This window comes from Microcebus murinus, chromosome 18 (assembly GCF_040939455.1).
Source record: "Microcebus murinus isolate Inina chromosome 18, M.murinus_Inina_mat1.0, whole genome shotgun sequence".
NCBI lineage: Eukaryota > Metazoa > Chordata > Mammalia > Primates > Cheirogaleidae > Microcebus > Microcebus murinus.
Genome location: NC_134121.1, coordinates 21,919,360 through 21,932,257, shown reverse-complemented (window position 1 = coordinate 21,932,257; position 12,898 = coordinate 21,919,360). Strand labels below are relative to the sequence as shown.

General features: G+C 58.8%; 1 protein-coding gene across 12 annotated transcripts in view; it reads right to left on the bottom strand.

Annotated features, from left to right (window-relative positions):
- Window positions 1-12,898, bottom strand: part of MYO18A (myosin XVIIIA) — a 97,265-nt gene that overhangs the window by 27,447 nt on the left and 56,920 nt on the right. For all 12 annotated transcript variants that reach the window (XM_012740733.3, XM_075994299.1, XM_012740734.3 and 9 more), the window contains 10 exons: window positions 12,540-12,716; window positions 12,243-12,333; window positions 11,754-11,946; window positions 10,860-10,946; window positions 8,659-8,800; window positions 8,349-8,508; window positions 7,405-7,591; window positions 6,880-7,123; window positions 3,983-4,092; window positions 839-904 (listed from right to left, as the gene is read on the bottom strand). In XM_012740733.3, coding sequence (XP_012596187.3) covers window positions 839-904; window positions 3,983-4,092; window positions 6,880-7,123; window positions 7,405-7,591; window positions 8,349-8,508; window positions 8,659-8,800; window positions 10,860-10,946; window positions 11,754-11,946; window positions 12,243-12,333; window positions 12,540-12,716 — 1,457 coding nt within the window. The remainder of the gene's footprint in view (window positions 1-838; window positions 905-3,982; window positions 4,093-6,879; window positions 7,124-7,404; window positions 7,592-8,348; window positions 8,509-8,658; window positions 8,801-10,859; window positions 10,947-11,753; window positions 11,947-12,242; window positions 12,334-12,539; window positions 12,717-12,898) is intronic.

The window sequence follows — 12,898 nt, the reverse complement described above, 5'->3', positions numbered from 1 at the left end:
CAAGAAGGTGACTCGACGCACAGAACAGAGAAGGACAGAGGACAAGTGAGACTCAAGGCTTTTTTCAGGCACCTCCTTCCACCTCAGAGCTCCTTTCCTCTCTGCTTAAATCTGGACAGGTCCAGAACCTTCTCTCTGGCTCCCCACTGCCCTTCCGTCCCCCCAAGCCCTTGGAGCACATACGCAGATGCTGCTTGTCCAAGCTTCCCAGGCCCGGGAGAGAGGGGTGTGCAGGGCTCCCGGCCTGTGGGAGGGGCGCTCAGCTGGCCCTTCGGTGTGGAGTGATGCGGCAGACTGGCACCCAGGGGCGGGCGTGCCTGCCTTTTACGCACACGTTCCATTCACATGAGGAATCGGCCTGTGGGCAGGCGGCAGCGGCACGGCCTCACATGTCCTGCTTGCTCTCCCGGGACCCTGGCAGCCTCGACAACTCTCCCAGGGGGCTCTGCCTGCTACCCTGCTGCTTTTCCCGTCCTCCTCCTCTGAGCCCAGCCCTTCGTCTCCCTCACTCCCCACACCAGACCTCGGGCCAAGCTCGGGGCCAGCTTCCACCCACTCCGTCCCGACATTACAGAGGTGTGCATGGCACTGAACAAGCCAGGCATCCAGAGGGAGGGAAAGTTAAGTTTGCTGCATCTGAAACATCGACCCCCCTGGCTCCTGGCCCTGGAGGGGGCAGCTTGAGAGGAGAGGCAGCTCTGAGGGGCTGGGAGGGGTGGGGGGGGCAGGAAGGGACAGCAGACTTCCTGGCTGGGCAGGAGGAACAGGAAGGGAGGGCCAGACATCTGACAAGGGCCACGAGGCATGAGGCCCGAGGCCCTGCTGCGGGGCGACTCACCCGGCTCAGGCCCATGCAGCAGCTGCTCTTCTCCAGGTCCAAGGACTCCAGCAGCTCCTCCACCGCCTGTGGAGAGAGGCCTCTGTCAGGTGTCAGGCAGCCACCTGGGCCTCCCCTCGCCCTGCAGGGCTTCGCCCAGGCACTCGGCCCTTCCCTCCCTCCTCCCAGACAGTCCACTATTTATTCCACGAGCACTTCGGGTGGGCTTCTATGGAGTCAGCCGCTGGGGACACAGAGGTGACTGTGAGAGGAACAAACCATCTTGTCGGGGGGCGAGTCAAGCGAAGTGCACAGACAGGCAGGCGTCTACTGCAGACAAGGGGGCTGTGGAAAGCACGGGGGCTGCTGTTTATGCTGAGAACGTCTACACAGGTAAGAGTCAGCTAGACTAAGCAGGGAAGACGGCATTTCAGGCAGCGGAAGCGGCATGAGCGAAGGCCTGGGAGCACCAGACAGTAGAATGCGCTCGTGTCCCAGGTAGTTCACTGGACCTGCACTGGGGGGTTAAGGTGCAGTAGAGAGGTGGGCAGGGGCCAGAGTGTGCAGAGCCCCTGGAGGGTTCTCTCCGGGAGAGACGTGATCAGATCTGCGTTCTGCAGAGATCCCACCGGCAAATGGGTGGAAGATGGATGGAGACCCCTCCCCCGCCAGGCAGCAATCCAGGGAAGGTGGGGGATGCAAGAGGTGCTAAGGAGATAGGGCCTTGCTGGATGGGGGACACACAAGGAGGAGGAATCTAGGGCCATGCTGAGGCTTCTGACTTATGTAACTGGACAGATGATGGTGGCATTCCCCACAGCAGAGAAAGAGTAGGTTTGGGAGGAGACAGGATGTGTTTGGTTTGAACATGCTGCATCTGAGGTGCTATAAGGCGTAGAGGTGGAGAAGTCCAGAAGGCAGCCGGCGATGAACGTGTGTCTGGAGCTCAGGAGAGAGGCCCGGGCTGGAGGTATTGATCTGAGAGTCATCAATGCATATGTGGTAATTGCAGCGGTGGGTGTGGATGAGGTTGTCCAGGAACAGCACATAGAACAGAAAACGCACACGGCCAAGGAGAGTCTCAGGAAGAGAGAGGCCTTTACTTGAGAGGCAAGCGAAACCCAGAAGGTGTGAGAACAGAGATGACGGGAACCAGAAGTAGCAGCAAAGAAGCTGAGCAGAGAATGTCTCAAAAAGAATCGTCAACAAGGTCATATGTTGCTAAGAATTCAAATAACAGAAGGATAGAAAAGCGCCTGTTGGCTCTGGGGATGTGGAGGGCGTGGGAAGAAAGGAAGGCCAGTCCCAGGGTGGCAGGGAGAGGGACCAGGCAGCGACAGGTGCATGGTGGCCGGGGTGGGACTGGCAGGAGGAAGGTAAGTGATCAAGGATACAGGGCAGGTGAGAGACACTGTGTAGTCCAGAGGGGGATGACGGGAGGCTCCATTGAGAGCGCCATGTCTGCAGAATGTTTCCGAATTGAGACAAGAGCTGGGAGAGAAGAGGCGGTGGAAGGAATAAGAGAGGGAAGAGTCAACATCAGTGGAACAGGTCTCTGGGGACATCACAGGGGACAGGCTCCAAAGCCTGGGAGGAAGGGATTGGACGGGAGGAGTTACGCCTCTCCCACGTGACAGGAGGGCTGGGGGAAGGAGGCAGAAGAAGAGAAGCTTGAAGAAGGCAGAAAAAGAAGCTGGAGCCTTGGTTTCATTAGCGCCTGGAGGCAAGGTCATCTGCTGGGAAGATGACCCGGGAAGTAGGGTGGGGAGGATTTGAGAAGGACAGAGAATGGAACGGCAGGTAAGGAGCCTGGAGTCAGGGCCAGGTAAGAATGGGACACCTGGAAGACTTATTGACACCCCAAGGGCCCAGCTGAGGCTGAAGACCACAAACCTGGAGGAATTTAAGTCCCCACGGTTGTATAATTTTCTCCCACCGCCCTTAGAAGCCCCAAACGAGGGGTGCAGACACCCAGAGGCTGGCCCTGTGGCAGGGCAGGTGCCGTGGGGGCTCAGGAGGGCTGAGGGATGCAGGTGATGATGGAGGCACCAAGGCTGAGCGGGAAGGGAAGTCGAGTCGGGAGGGACCTGATGGGGTGGAGAAAACGGAGCGGGGTCTGGAAATGAGAGGTCCCGATGGCATCAGAGAGCGGGTGTCCTGACAGGCAGGGAAGAGTGAGGCCCAGAGGCAGGGTGCTGTGCTCAGAGAGGCCCCGCTGGAACTTGAGATTTCAGAGGGGAGCATTCCAGGGATGGGAGGTGGCAGCGTAGCCGCGAGTGGGAAGCTGGAGTGGAGGTCGAGGGCCACAAGGAGGGGGTACGAGATGGTCAGCTACGTCCACGCCAGGGTCACCCAAGACACTGGCAGGCCTGCAGACGGAGAGAAGGTGTTCAGGGGCTCTGTGAATGTGGGTGTGTGGCACTGGGAGGGTGAGGGGAGGCCCAGACACACACACGGAAGGTTGGGCATCGCTGGGGGGCTTCCTGCCCCATCATGCAGAGCCCACCTTTTAGGGAGGCTGTCTGTCCTAAGGTCTGCAAGCAGTGAATGAGGGTTCCTTTGCTCAAGGTGCCCTTTGGCTGTCTGAGGAGCTGCCTCTGGGGAGCGAGGTGACAGCCTAGAGTGGCAGAGAGAGACCCCTTCTGCAGCCACGAAGGCACCAACCTGGGCTGGCAAAGGGCCTGGCAGCCTTGTGGTCACCCAGGCACCAAGGAGGTCCTGCCATATCCACTCTCCTTCTAGGAGGGACCTTGCCCCAGCCCTGGCCAGCTTCCTGCTTCAGGAATCAACCCCTGACATGGAGGGGCCCAGGTGCCATCGGTGGGGTACCCAAAACACCAGTTCTCACCTGCCACCTGGGAAGCCCTGGCCTGCCAGCTCTTAGATGATCGTCTGGCTCACCAGAGAGCAGGCACCCACAGCTTGAGCCTCCAAAGAGGGCAGCTCTTCTCCTGTCCCTACAGTCAATGCCCCAGGCTGCCTTCTTCCCACTGCCACAGCCTGGTACCCCTGTCCTGGCCCTGGTCAGCCAAAACCAGGAGCCTGAGCAAGGGCCAGCCACTGTCTCTGGGGAAGGAAGGGCGGATGGGTCTGGGAAAGGGCAGCTGCTCAGAGGAGCCAGAGCAGAGAAGAGGGGTCTGCTGGGCATGTGGGGCCCAGACCTACCCGCCTTTCATCCACCACGATGTAGTTTCGCCCGTGTTTCTTGGTCAGGTGCGGGGCTAGGACGTCGAAGCGGCGGCGGAACTCGGAAAACACCATGTGGTCAGGGTAACCTGGAGAGAGAGCGTCCCAGAGCCGTCAACACCTCGCTGGTTGCTCGCAGCACACCCCAGTGGCCACTGGTACCTGGGCAGCCGGTGGGCAGCCACCCAAGGGGAGAAACTGCTGGGGCTGGGGAGCCTGCTGGGGAGCCTGCGAGTGAGGCAGGCCCGAAAAGGAGAGCTGAGAGGCAGGAGGCCGAGAGGACAACCGGGGCTGCCCCACAGCGGGACGGGCTTCCCTAGAAGGAATCAAGTTCCTAGTCAGCCAGGCATGCAAATGGGGCAGGGAGCAGCTGACCGCCTAGAAGGAGTGCTATGGGGATCTGGGTGTTCTAGAAGGTGCCTTCTCACCCTCCGAGTCTATGACTCTGTGACAACCCAGATAGACTCAAGAAGAACAGCAGGGGCCGGGCTCAGTGGCTCACGCCTGTAATCCTAACACTCTGGGAGGCCGAAGCGGGCAGATCGTTTGAGCTCAGGAGTTCGAGACCAGCCTGAGCAAGAGGAGACCCCGTCTCTACCAAAAACAGAAAAAAGTAGCCGGGCATGGTGGTGCATGCCTGTAGTCTCAGCTACTCAGGAGGCTGAGGCAGGAGGATCACTTGAGTCCAAGAGTCTGAGGCTGCAGGGAGCTATGATGATGCCATGGCATTCTAGCCTGGGCAACATAGTGAGACTCTGTCTCAAAAAACAAATAAACAAACAAACAAATAAATAAAAACAGCAGTGCACCAGAGTAGCTGGGAGGACAAGTGCCTGGGCTTGCATTGGAATCCTGGCCCTGCCTTTTAAGATCACGTGACTTTGGGCCAGTCACTCAACCTCTCTGAGTCCCAGTTTCTTCCCTTTTAAAGGGGGGGCCCTAGCACTTCTCTCACATGGTAGTCATGGAGACTAAAGGAGAAAATAGGTAGAATTGGACACACTAAAAAGTCTGACTTTACCACCATACAAATCATCCACGTAACAAAAAATCTCTTGTACCCCTTAGATCTTTTTGAAAAACAAATATAATAAACAAAAAAGAAAACAGTCTAGCTCACTTGGCAGACAGCCAATAAAACGCTCCTTTCCTGTACTCTGCCCGCGGGAGCAGGATATTGGAAAGGGCTCCCCTCCCTGCCCTGACCTTGAGCCCCAGGCCAGGAGACCAAAATGATTTGCACATTCTCTTTCCCTGAGTGTCTGGTCTTAAGGTGGGGAGAGGGGGTGACATGGCTTCTGGCTTGGAGCAAGGCCAGAACGGTGGCCATCTGGAGGGGACCCCAAGTCACCCTGATTTCACCCTGTTGGAGGACCAAGAAATCCACTCGCGCAGAATGGCAGAATTTCAAACTGGAAAGTGGTCGTAAGCCAGATCAACTCATCTTTCAGACATAGAAACTGAGGCCTGAAGGGGCAGAGGCTGGCTTGCTCAAGGTCAGGAAGGCCGCAGCAGGGGCAGAGCCCGACTCCTAACCTGGGCTCCCGGACAGGCCAGCCGGGGGCTCCGCCACACCGCCGCCGGCCTAGCTAGCTCTGGGAAATCCTCCAGCCGGGGGATGAGGCTGATGCATGTGCCTGATAATTGAAACAGGAGGCGGGGGGCTGCCGAGGGGCCAAGACAAAGTGAGCTATTGATTGTATCTGAATTGCAATTAAATTGATGGGCCAGGATAGCAGGTCCAGACGCCTGGCATCTTAATTAATCATCAGCGCTATCGCTGGTGGCTGGGGGCCGGGTAAGGGAAGGGGACCTGCTGCTGCTGGCCTCATCGATCTGCTTGTTTGAGTAAAGCACATTGATTTTGGTTCAGAGCGGTAACAATCTGGTTTTGAAATAATAAACACCAACTCCATATCAAGACGTGGGGACAGATCGATGATTTATTTAGAGCAGGGCAGGGAGCCCGTTTCCTGGCTTTGGCTGCTAAGGAAAAGTGACGGTGCCTGTGGGGATCCCTCGAGGGACCTGGCTGTGGGTGGGGGGGATTCGGCCTGCTCATCTAGCCAAGGGAAAAAAAAAAAAAAAACCAGCAGAAACCTGGTGACGCACAACCCCTCAGGCAAACAAAACCCTACTTGCAAGGCATGAGCCTGCCTGGGTCAGATCCTGCGCTCTGCCACTCACGAGCTGTGTGACCCTGTGCAGGCTACTTAACCTCTCTGAGCCTCAGTCTCCTCACCTAGGGACAGCAGCAGTGCCACCTCATGAGGCTGATGTGAGGATGAGGTGAGTTAATGCGTGGGAAGAGCTTAGGGCAGTGTCTGGTACGCAGTAAAGGACTCTTAAGTAACTACGATTGCTACCATCCTCTCCGTCCCCTCCTCTAGAAAGGTCCATAAAAAGGGTTTGTCTGACCTTTCTTGGGAATTTTAAGTACTTCAGAAAGATTTAGCACCTCGTCTATCGCTGGGCAGGAGGCTCTGAAAGGGCAGCGGGTGTGCTGCCGTGGGCAGAGCTGACCGCCCAGACTAGGGACGCGGGAGGACCGGGCCGTGGACGGACAACAGGGCGTGGGAGGCGAGGGGAGGGGCGTGGAGAGGACCTGAGTCTGGAAGGGAGACGAGCAGGAGGGGAGACCGCAGGGCGGGAAGAAACGGAACAGGCGCCCATGGGGAAAACTCAAGGGGACCTGGCTGCAGGTGGGTGGCTGGGAGAGAGGACACCCCAGAGCGGAAGGGAGGAAGGAGACGAGGGCCAGTCCTGAGACGGGCGGGGAGCGGCACCCTCCAGCCCACCGGCCCGTGTGGAGGTGGGGCGGGGCAGGGGCCTGTTCTGGAAAAGAGAGCCAGGGGTCTGGGGCAGGGAGGCCCCACCTTGGCGGTACATGCGCATGGCATCCAGCAGGCGGGAGCCGCGGAGCTGGGCGCGGAGCAGGGGCACGTCCAGCTGCAGGAGCCCAGCCTCGCAGTGGTCCCCCGAGGGCAGGTCCATCTCGCTGCTGCTGCTGACCCGGCGGGAGGAGGCGGAGCGGGGCTCCCCGGCCCAGCCCTCGGCCACAGGCAGGAAGCAGTGCACGAAATGCAGCTTAGACTTCTTGATGGTGTCGATGAGGGCGTCCTGCCAGAGGCAAGGGACCTCGCTCAGTGGGCTCCGATGGCCGTGCCCAGGAGAGCGGGGACTGGTGCCAGCATCTCCCCTCCTCATGGGATAGCAGGTGTCCCAGCACCAGCAAGGACATGCTCCACCCTCCCCAGGCCCACATGGCCACTCAGAGGCAGCAGCACTGAAAAGAAGACCCCGCTCCCCCAGGGTGCCGGCTGACCTCAGTGTGCCTGGAGCGCCCAGGCCTGCCTGCCAGGGGTAAGGATGGGCCCCGGGGCCTGGGCTGGCACACTCACCACCTGCAGCTTAATCTGGATGCACAGTGACTTCTTCTTGACAGCCGCCATGCCCGTGGTAAAGGTCTTCCGCATGCTGGTGGCCCGACGCAGTGCCAGCTGTGAGCCGCCCTCCAGGCCTGCGATGGAGCCCGAGAGCACCGTGGCACTGCCTGCCCGGCCCAGAAATAGGTTGCTGATGATTTTTCTGCCAGAGGCGGGTGGGCAAGGAATCGCGTTAATTGAGCAGCAGAGGCCTTGCCTCCCCCCAGCTCCCCGGGCTCCACGCAACCCCCAACAGCCCTGGCCAGGGGCCTGCGTTGCCTGGGCTGCGTGCCCCATGCCCTACAGAGAAACTTCAGAGAACTTTTCAAGACGTGAAAACCAGAGGTGGGCAGAAGCCCAAGGGTAGGCAGGATCGTACGGAGCGGGGCAATGTACCCGTCCTCATCACCGCGGGGGCAAAGGTGAGGAGGGGGTGTCCCATGTGGCAGGAGAGACTGGAGTGCGACATGTCTAACATACTATTATATATAATTTACTCATGACGTTGACTGTTCGTTATCTGTCTCCTCCTGCTAGAATGTCAATTCCACAAGGGCAGGTTCACTGCTATCTGCCAAGCACCTAGAAGCCTCTGTCTGGGACCAGGTGCCCAGGGATCATCTACTGAGTAAATGAACAGGGCCTATGTGACCGAGGGGCCTTGAAGGCCGCTCCTTGTCTAGAGAATGTAAGGGTGTTACTCAAATTTAAAACTACAAGCTTTTCAGCCATGTCTGTCTCCTACCTCTGTCCAGGAGGCCACCCTCAGCCCTCAAGGCCAGCTAGCCCTGGCTGGTGCCTCTCAGGAAGTGCAGGCCATCCACGGCATGAGTGAGGGGGCCTCTGAGGCATCTGCAGGGGAAAGGAGCCCCAAAACGGCCCTGGGGACAGGACAGGGGCAGAGCGCGTGGCGTTCTTACTTCTGGGAGTCCTGCAGGAGCCGGGGGGCGTTCTGGGTAGCTGGGTTCTGCTTAGTGTAGCTCAGCCAGCCGGCCACGCTGTACTCCACCCAGTTGGTGCCGTGGCTGTGGCCCAGGAGGAAATGGTGTGGTTTGCTGCTGCGCAGAAGGGGGCTTTGGCCTGAGGGTGGGGAGAAGCAAGGTTCAGATTGTCAGGCTCAGACGCTAAGCCTCGGCAATCAGTAAGCCCCCAGGTGGTGCCACCTGGACCCACACAGGTGGGTTTTCTGGACAGGAAGCAGAGGAGCCACACTCCAGGGATGCCACCTACCTTTCTTGTCACCCTCCTGGGGGCCATAATAGGAGAAAAGGCGCTCCAGGAGGGTGTCCTCGGTGGCCCCTGGCACCAGAGCCTCCTCTTCCAACAGCCACAGCAGGCCCCTTGCCTCGTTGGCTCGAGACAGCGAGCGCACCTGCGGAGAAGGAAACCCCCACCTTGTCACATGGAGCTGGGGAAAGGAGCCACGGACCCCGCACGCTGGGAACGTGCTACACACGTGCACATACACACTGCAGCTCCTGCTGCTTGCAGATAACACCCGTGGGGAGGTGGGCAGCAAGGACAAGGAGGGGCCTGGAGAGGGATCGGAGAGAAGCCCACAGCAAAATATGATTCCTAGGACTTGGGTTGGAAGTCACCAAAGACTGAAGTCTTCCTAGTAAGCCGAGCCCACACCCACCCTCCCCCTCAGAGGTCGCCAGGGGCTATTGCTCCCACTCCCTAGCAGATTAAACGGGATAAAGTCTTTAGGGCCCTGAGCACAGTGCCTGGCCCAAGGGAAGCTCTTGGTAAGTGACAGCTGTGGGGTTAACCCTGGTCCCAGAGAGGGGAGAGCCCGGAAAGGGCTCAGTTGCTGCAGGTGGGATCAATACAGGGTATGAACTCATGGGCCCAAAGTGTAAGATAGGAGACTTAATGTGGCAGCCAAAATGGGCAGAGACTGAACCAAGCTGGAGAGCAAATGTCCCGCTCTGAAGGGAACAGCTTCCACTCAGCTGCAGCCAGCTGCTGTTCTGGAAGAACACTTGCCTAGAGTTGATAAGTCCTCTGGGTTTTCAAGAGAATATGGAAATATAGAATTCTGATTTCTGATACCCCATGAAGGCCAAATAAACTAGGGCTGTGGCCACCTCTGGCCCGAAGGTACCTTTCCTACGGAATTCCTGTGTCTTCCATGGGCAGGAAGGGCTGAACCTTCCCCACACCCTATTCTGGCCTGGCTTTTAGGGACTGGAGGACAAGAGAAGTAAGAAAAGTGCCATTTTCCCTATCTGTGACTCCCGCGCCTGCAACTCCTCCCCAGGGCTGCCCAAGGGAGTCGGCGTGATTATCAGAAGGAAGGAGGATGTGGCTGAGGGCCAAGGGGCATCCCCAGCGGCCTCCCTGGGCCTGGAGCTGAGTGGCAGGAAAGAGCAATAAAGTCCTGGATGTGAGCCGTAGGCGGGACACAGAGGAGCCCTTCCCCAGGGGCAACTGCCAGTGTCAAGGCCCACAAGACAGGGGAGAACACAGTAGGGAAAGGGTGGCCGAGCCCCATCCAAGCACAGCATCTGACCCCTGCTGTTCATGAGTCACGTGTGCTGACTTCCCCATCTCCTGGGAATGGCAAAGGCTCTCAAGTGAGGCCACCATGGGAGCCCAGGTGGCAGGAAAAGAAAATCCAACTTCCCTGGGGAGACTCAGTACTTGGGCACTTTAAGCATTTGTCCCCGGGGGGATACTCACTCTCCCCAGGGCCCACCACTTGTGCTGGCCAAGCCGGGCCTTACTGCAGAGAGCAGGGGCAGGAATCAAAGCAGAGGCAGGGTGGCAGCAGCCTGGCAAAAATGCCAGCTCTCCTATAAAGCACCTGATGCAATTTCCCTAATGGAAGACCGTCACCAAATGCCAAGTGTTCATTAGGCCAGCCAGCCCCTCTCAAGCACGAAGGTGCCCAAGACACTAGCACAAAGTGTGACAGTGTCTGCCCGAAAGGTTGAGGGCTCACATCCGCGACAGCCCCCCCCCCCCCGACGGCATCCTAGAGCCTGGCACTGTTCACTGTTTGAGTGGGGCCCTGCTGGGCTCCATCAGTTCTCTTCTTGGGGACAATGGGAGGGAATGATTACGTTTTTGGGGTCCAGGCCCTCAAACCAGGGCTCCTGGCAGACACACTGGAGGCTCAGCCAGTCACAGGATCAGGACTGAGACTCAGCTGGTGAGAGAGGAGGTACACCTTCCTGCCTGGCTAGGACACAGGTGGGCCATGGCTCCCACTGCACCAGGGCAGAAGAAAGTGCCACCTTCCCGGCCAGAATGAGTGCCGAGGGCACAACCCTATAGCTGTAAAGTGCCTGGTGTCTGGGCATGACTGCTGGGCCCTCCCTCAGCCCGAGTGGCACCCCTAGCAGCAGCTCAGACAGGGAGGGCTCGACCAGAGGGAGAGAGGCGGCAAATGAGAGAAAAGGCCAGACCCCCGCTGGAATGCCTACCAGGGCCTGGTGGGAGGCCTCATCCACAGCGGCCACGGAGTCACCTGTGGTTGGCTCCAAGTCATCAAACGCCAGCTCGATGTTCTCCTGGGAAGGAAGGCAACGCAGTACTGAGCATGAGGGCCACGTGTGGGCGCAGCCCTATTAGGCCAGAAGGGGACTCTGGGGTCAGCAAGGCCAACCCCCTGCAACCCACATGACAAACGGCTACCCACCTCCAAAGGCAACACATTGTATTTTCGGACAGCTAAACTTCTCATAACCCCTTTTAATACTAATCCAAAGTCGCACTCTGTCACTCGCATCAGTTGATTAAGCAACACAGAATAAGCCACTCTCAATTTCACACAATCATCATTGAAACACTTGAAGACAACTGTCATTTTCCTCCCGAATCTTCTCTCACCCAAAATAAATGTCCTCCCCAATTCATTCAGCTCACCTCCATATGAAGTGGGGTTCCAGATCTTTTCCCACCTGGGACAACATTTTACGGAGGAGCACTAAATAACCCACCATGATCCTCACACCGGGAAAGGGAGACGGGGAAGGCCAGGCCCAGGCACACTCGGAGGCAGGAACCGTACTCTTGCAACCCACAGGGCTGGAGGGGAACTTGAAGGAGGGCAAGGAAGGGCTCCCACAGACCCCACATGCACCTTTGGCTTCTTGGAGAGCAAATGCCCCACAAAGTATTAATGTGAACGTAGCCAAAGTCGCAAGCCAGGGACAAGGGGGCTGGAAACGACTCCTACCCCAGCGAGCAGAGGAGGACAGAAATATAGAGGGAGAAAAGGGCAGGGAAAGCGGTGCTTTCTACAGCCACAGACGCCCTCCCAGGGGGTGCCAAGGCCAGAAAGTGAGGCTGGGGTAGGGCATGAGACCGAGAGTTACCTCCTTGTATCTTTCCAGCTCCTGCACGAAGGTACGCTCATGGAAGAGCCTCTGCAGCCGGTCCTGGACGTAGTTGTGGCACAGCTCCTCAAAGGAGGCTCCGCGGGCTGACCCACCCTGCTCAGGGTTCTGGAAGCCTGGAGTGTCCACAATCATCATGGAGCAGAGCGAGTGCTGGCTGGACTTGAGCGCCCTTCGCAGGGAGAGCCTAAGTCAGAGCTGGCCAGGGCAGTAGCACAGAGCAGGCCCTGCTGGTATGCCCCTGGCACCAGGCAGCCCCACCCTGCCTCAAGCCAGATCCCCATCCCTGCCCAGGTGCCCAGGACCCTGGTGGGGAGGACGGGGCCTCGCCTCCATTGTGGCCCACGGGTCAGCGAGCCCTCTGCTGGTGGACAGCAGCCCTGCGTCAGTCAACCACAGACACAAGGCATCAGCTCCACCTTTGCCAAAGCAGGAGCAAGGAGCTGCTGGGTCCTGCCTGGCACTCACCGGTTCACCAGGGAGACGAGCAGGGTGAAGAGCTCACTGTAGAGGCCCGACGCCATGCCCTCTAGGCACTCCAGCGCACTCAGTTTGGGGCCTGTGGGGCAAGAGGGTCAGCTCTGTCTCCTGCCCTCCGGGGCTCCCCACCTGGGTATGTTCCCTACTCCACATGGGGCTCTGGGACTGGGCCCCCCAGTGATGGAAGCATCGACTTGCTCCGGCAGTCCTTCCACCCCCAGAGACGGCAGCCAGCCCTGGATGAGGCCTCCCGCTCACATCCACCCGCCGAGGGGCCGAGGGTACCTGTGCCATCTCCCAGGCTGCTCTCCTCGGGGCCCTGGCGGAAGGAGGTGGACCGCTGCAGGGTGCCGCCCTTGTGCTGGTGCTTGAAGATGGCCGAGGACAGCTCCTCCAGGCTGCATCCCAGCAGGTACGCAGCCTTCTGGGCCCACTCATGGCGGGCAAACTGCTTGCGCCCAGCTGTGGGGTGGAAAAAAAACGATCTGGCATCTCGGGTCTTTCTCCTTAGGCCAGCCGATGACCACCATGGCTTCTCCCCGCAGGACTGGGGAGTGGGACTCTACTGGAGGGAGAAGCCAGCCCTGATGACACCAGATGGGCTTCAGGCAGGACGAGGACAGCCAGCAGCTGCCAGCACTTCC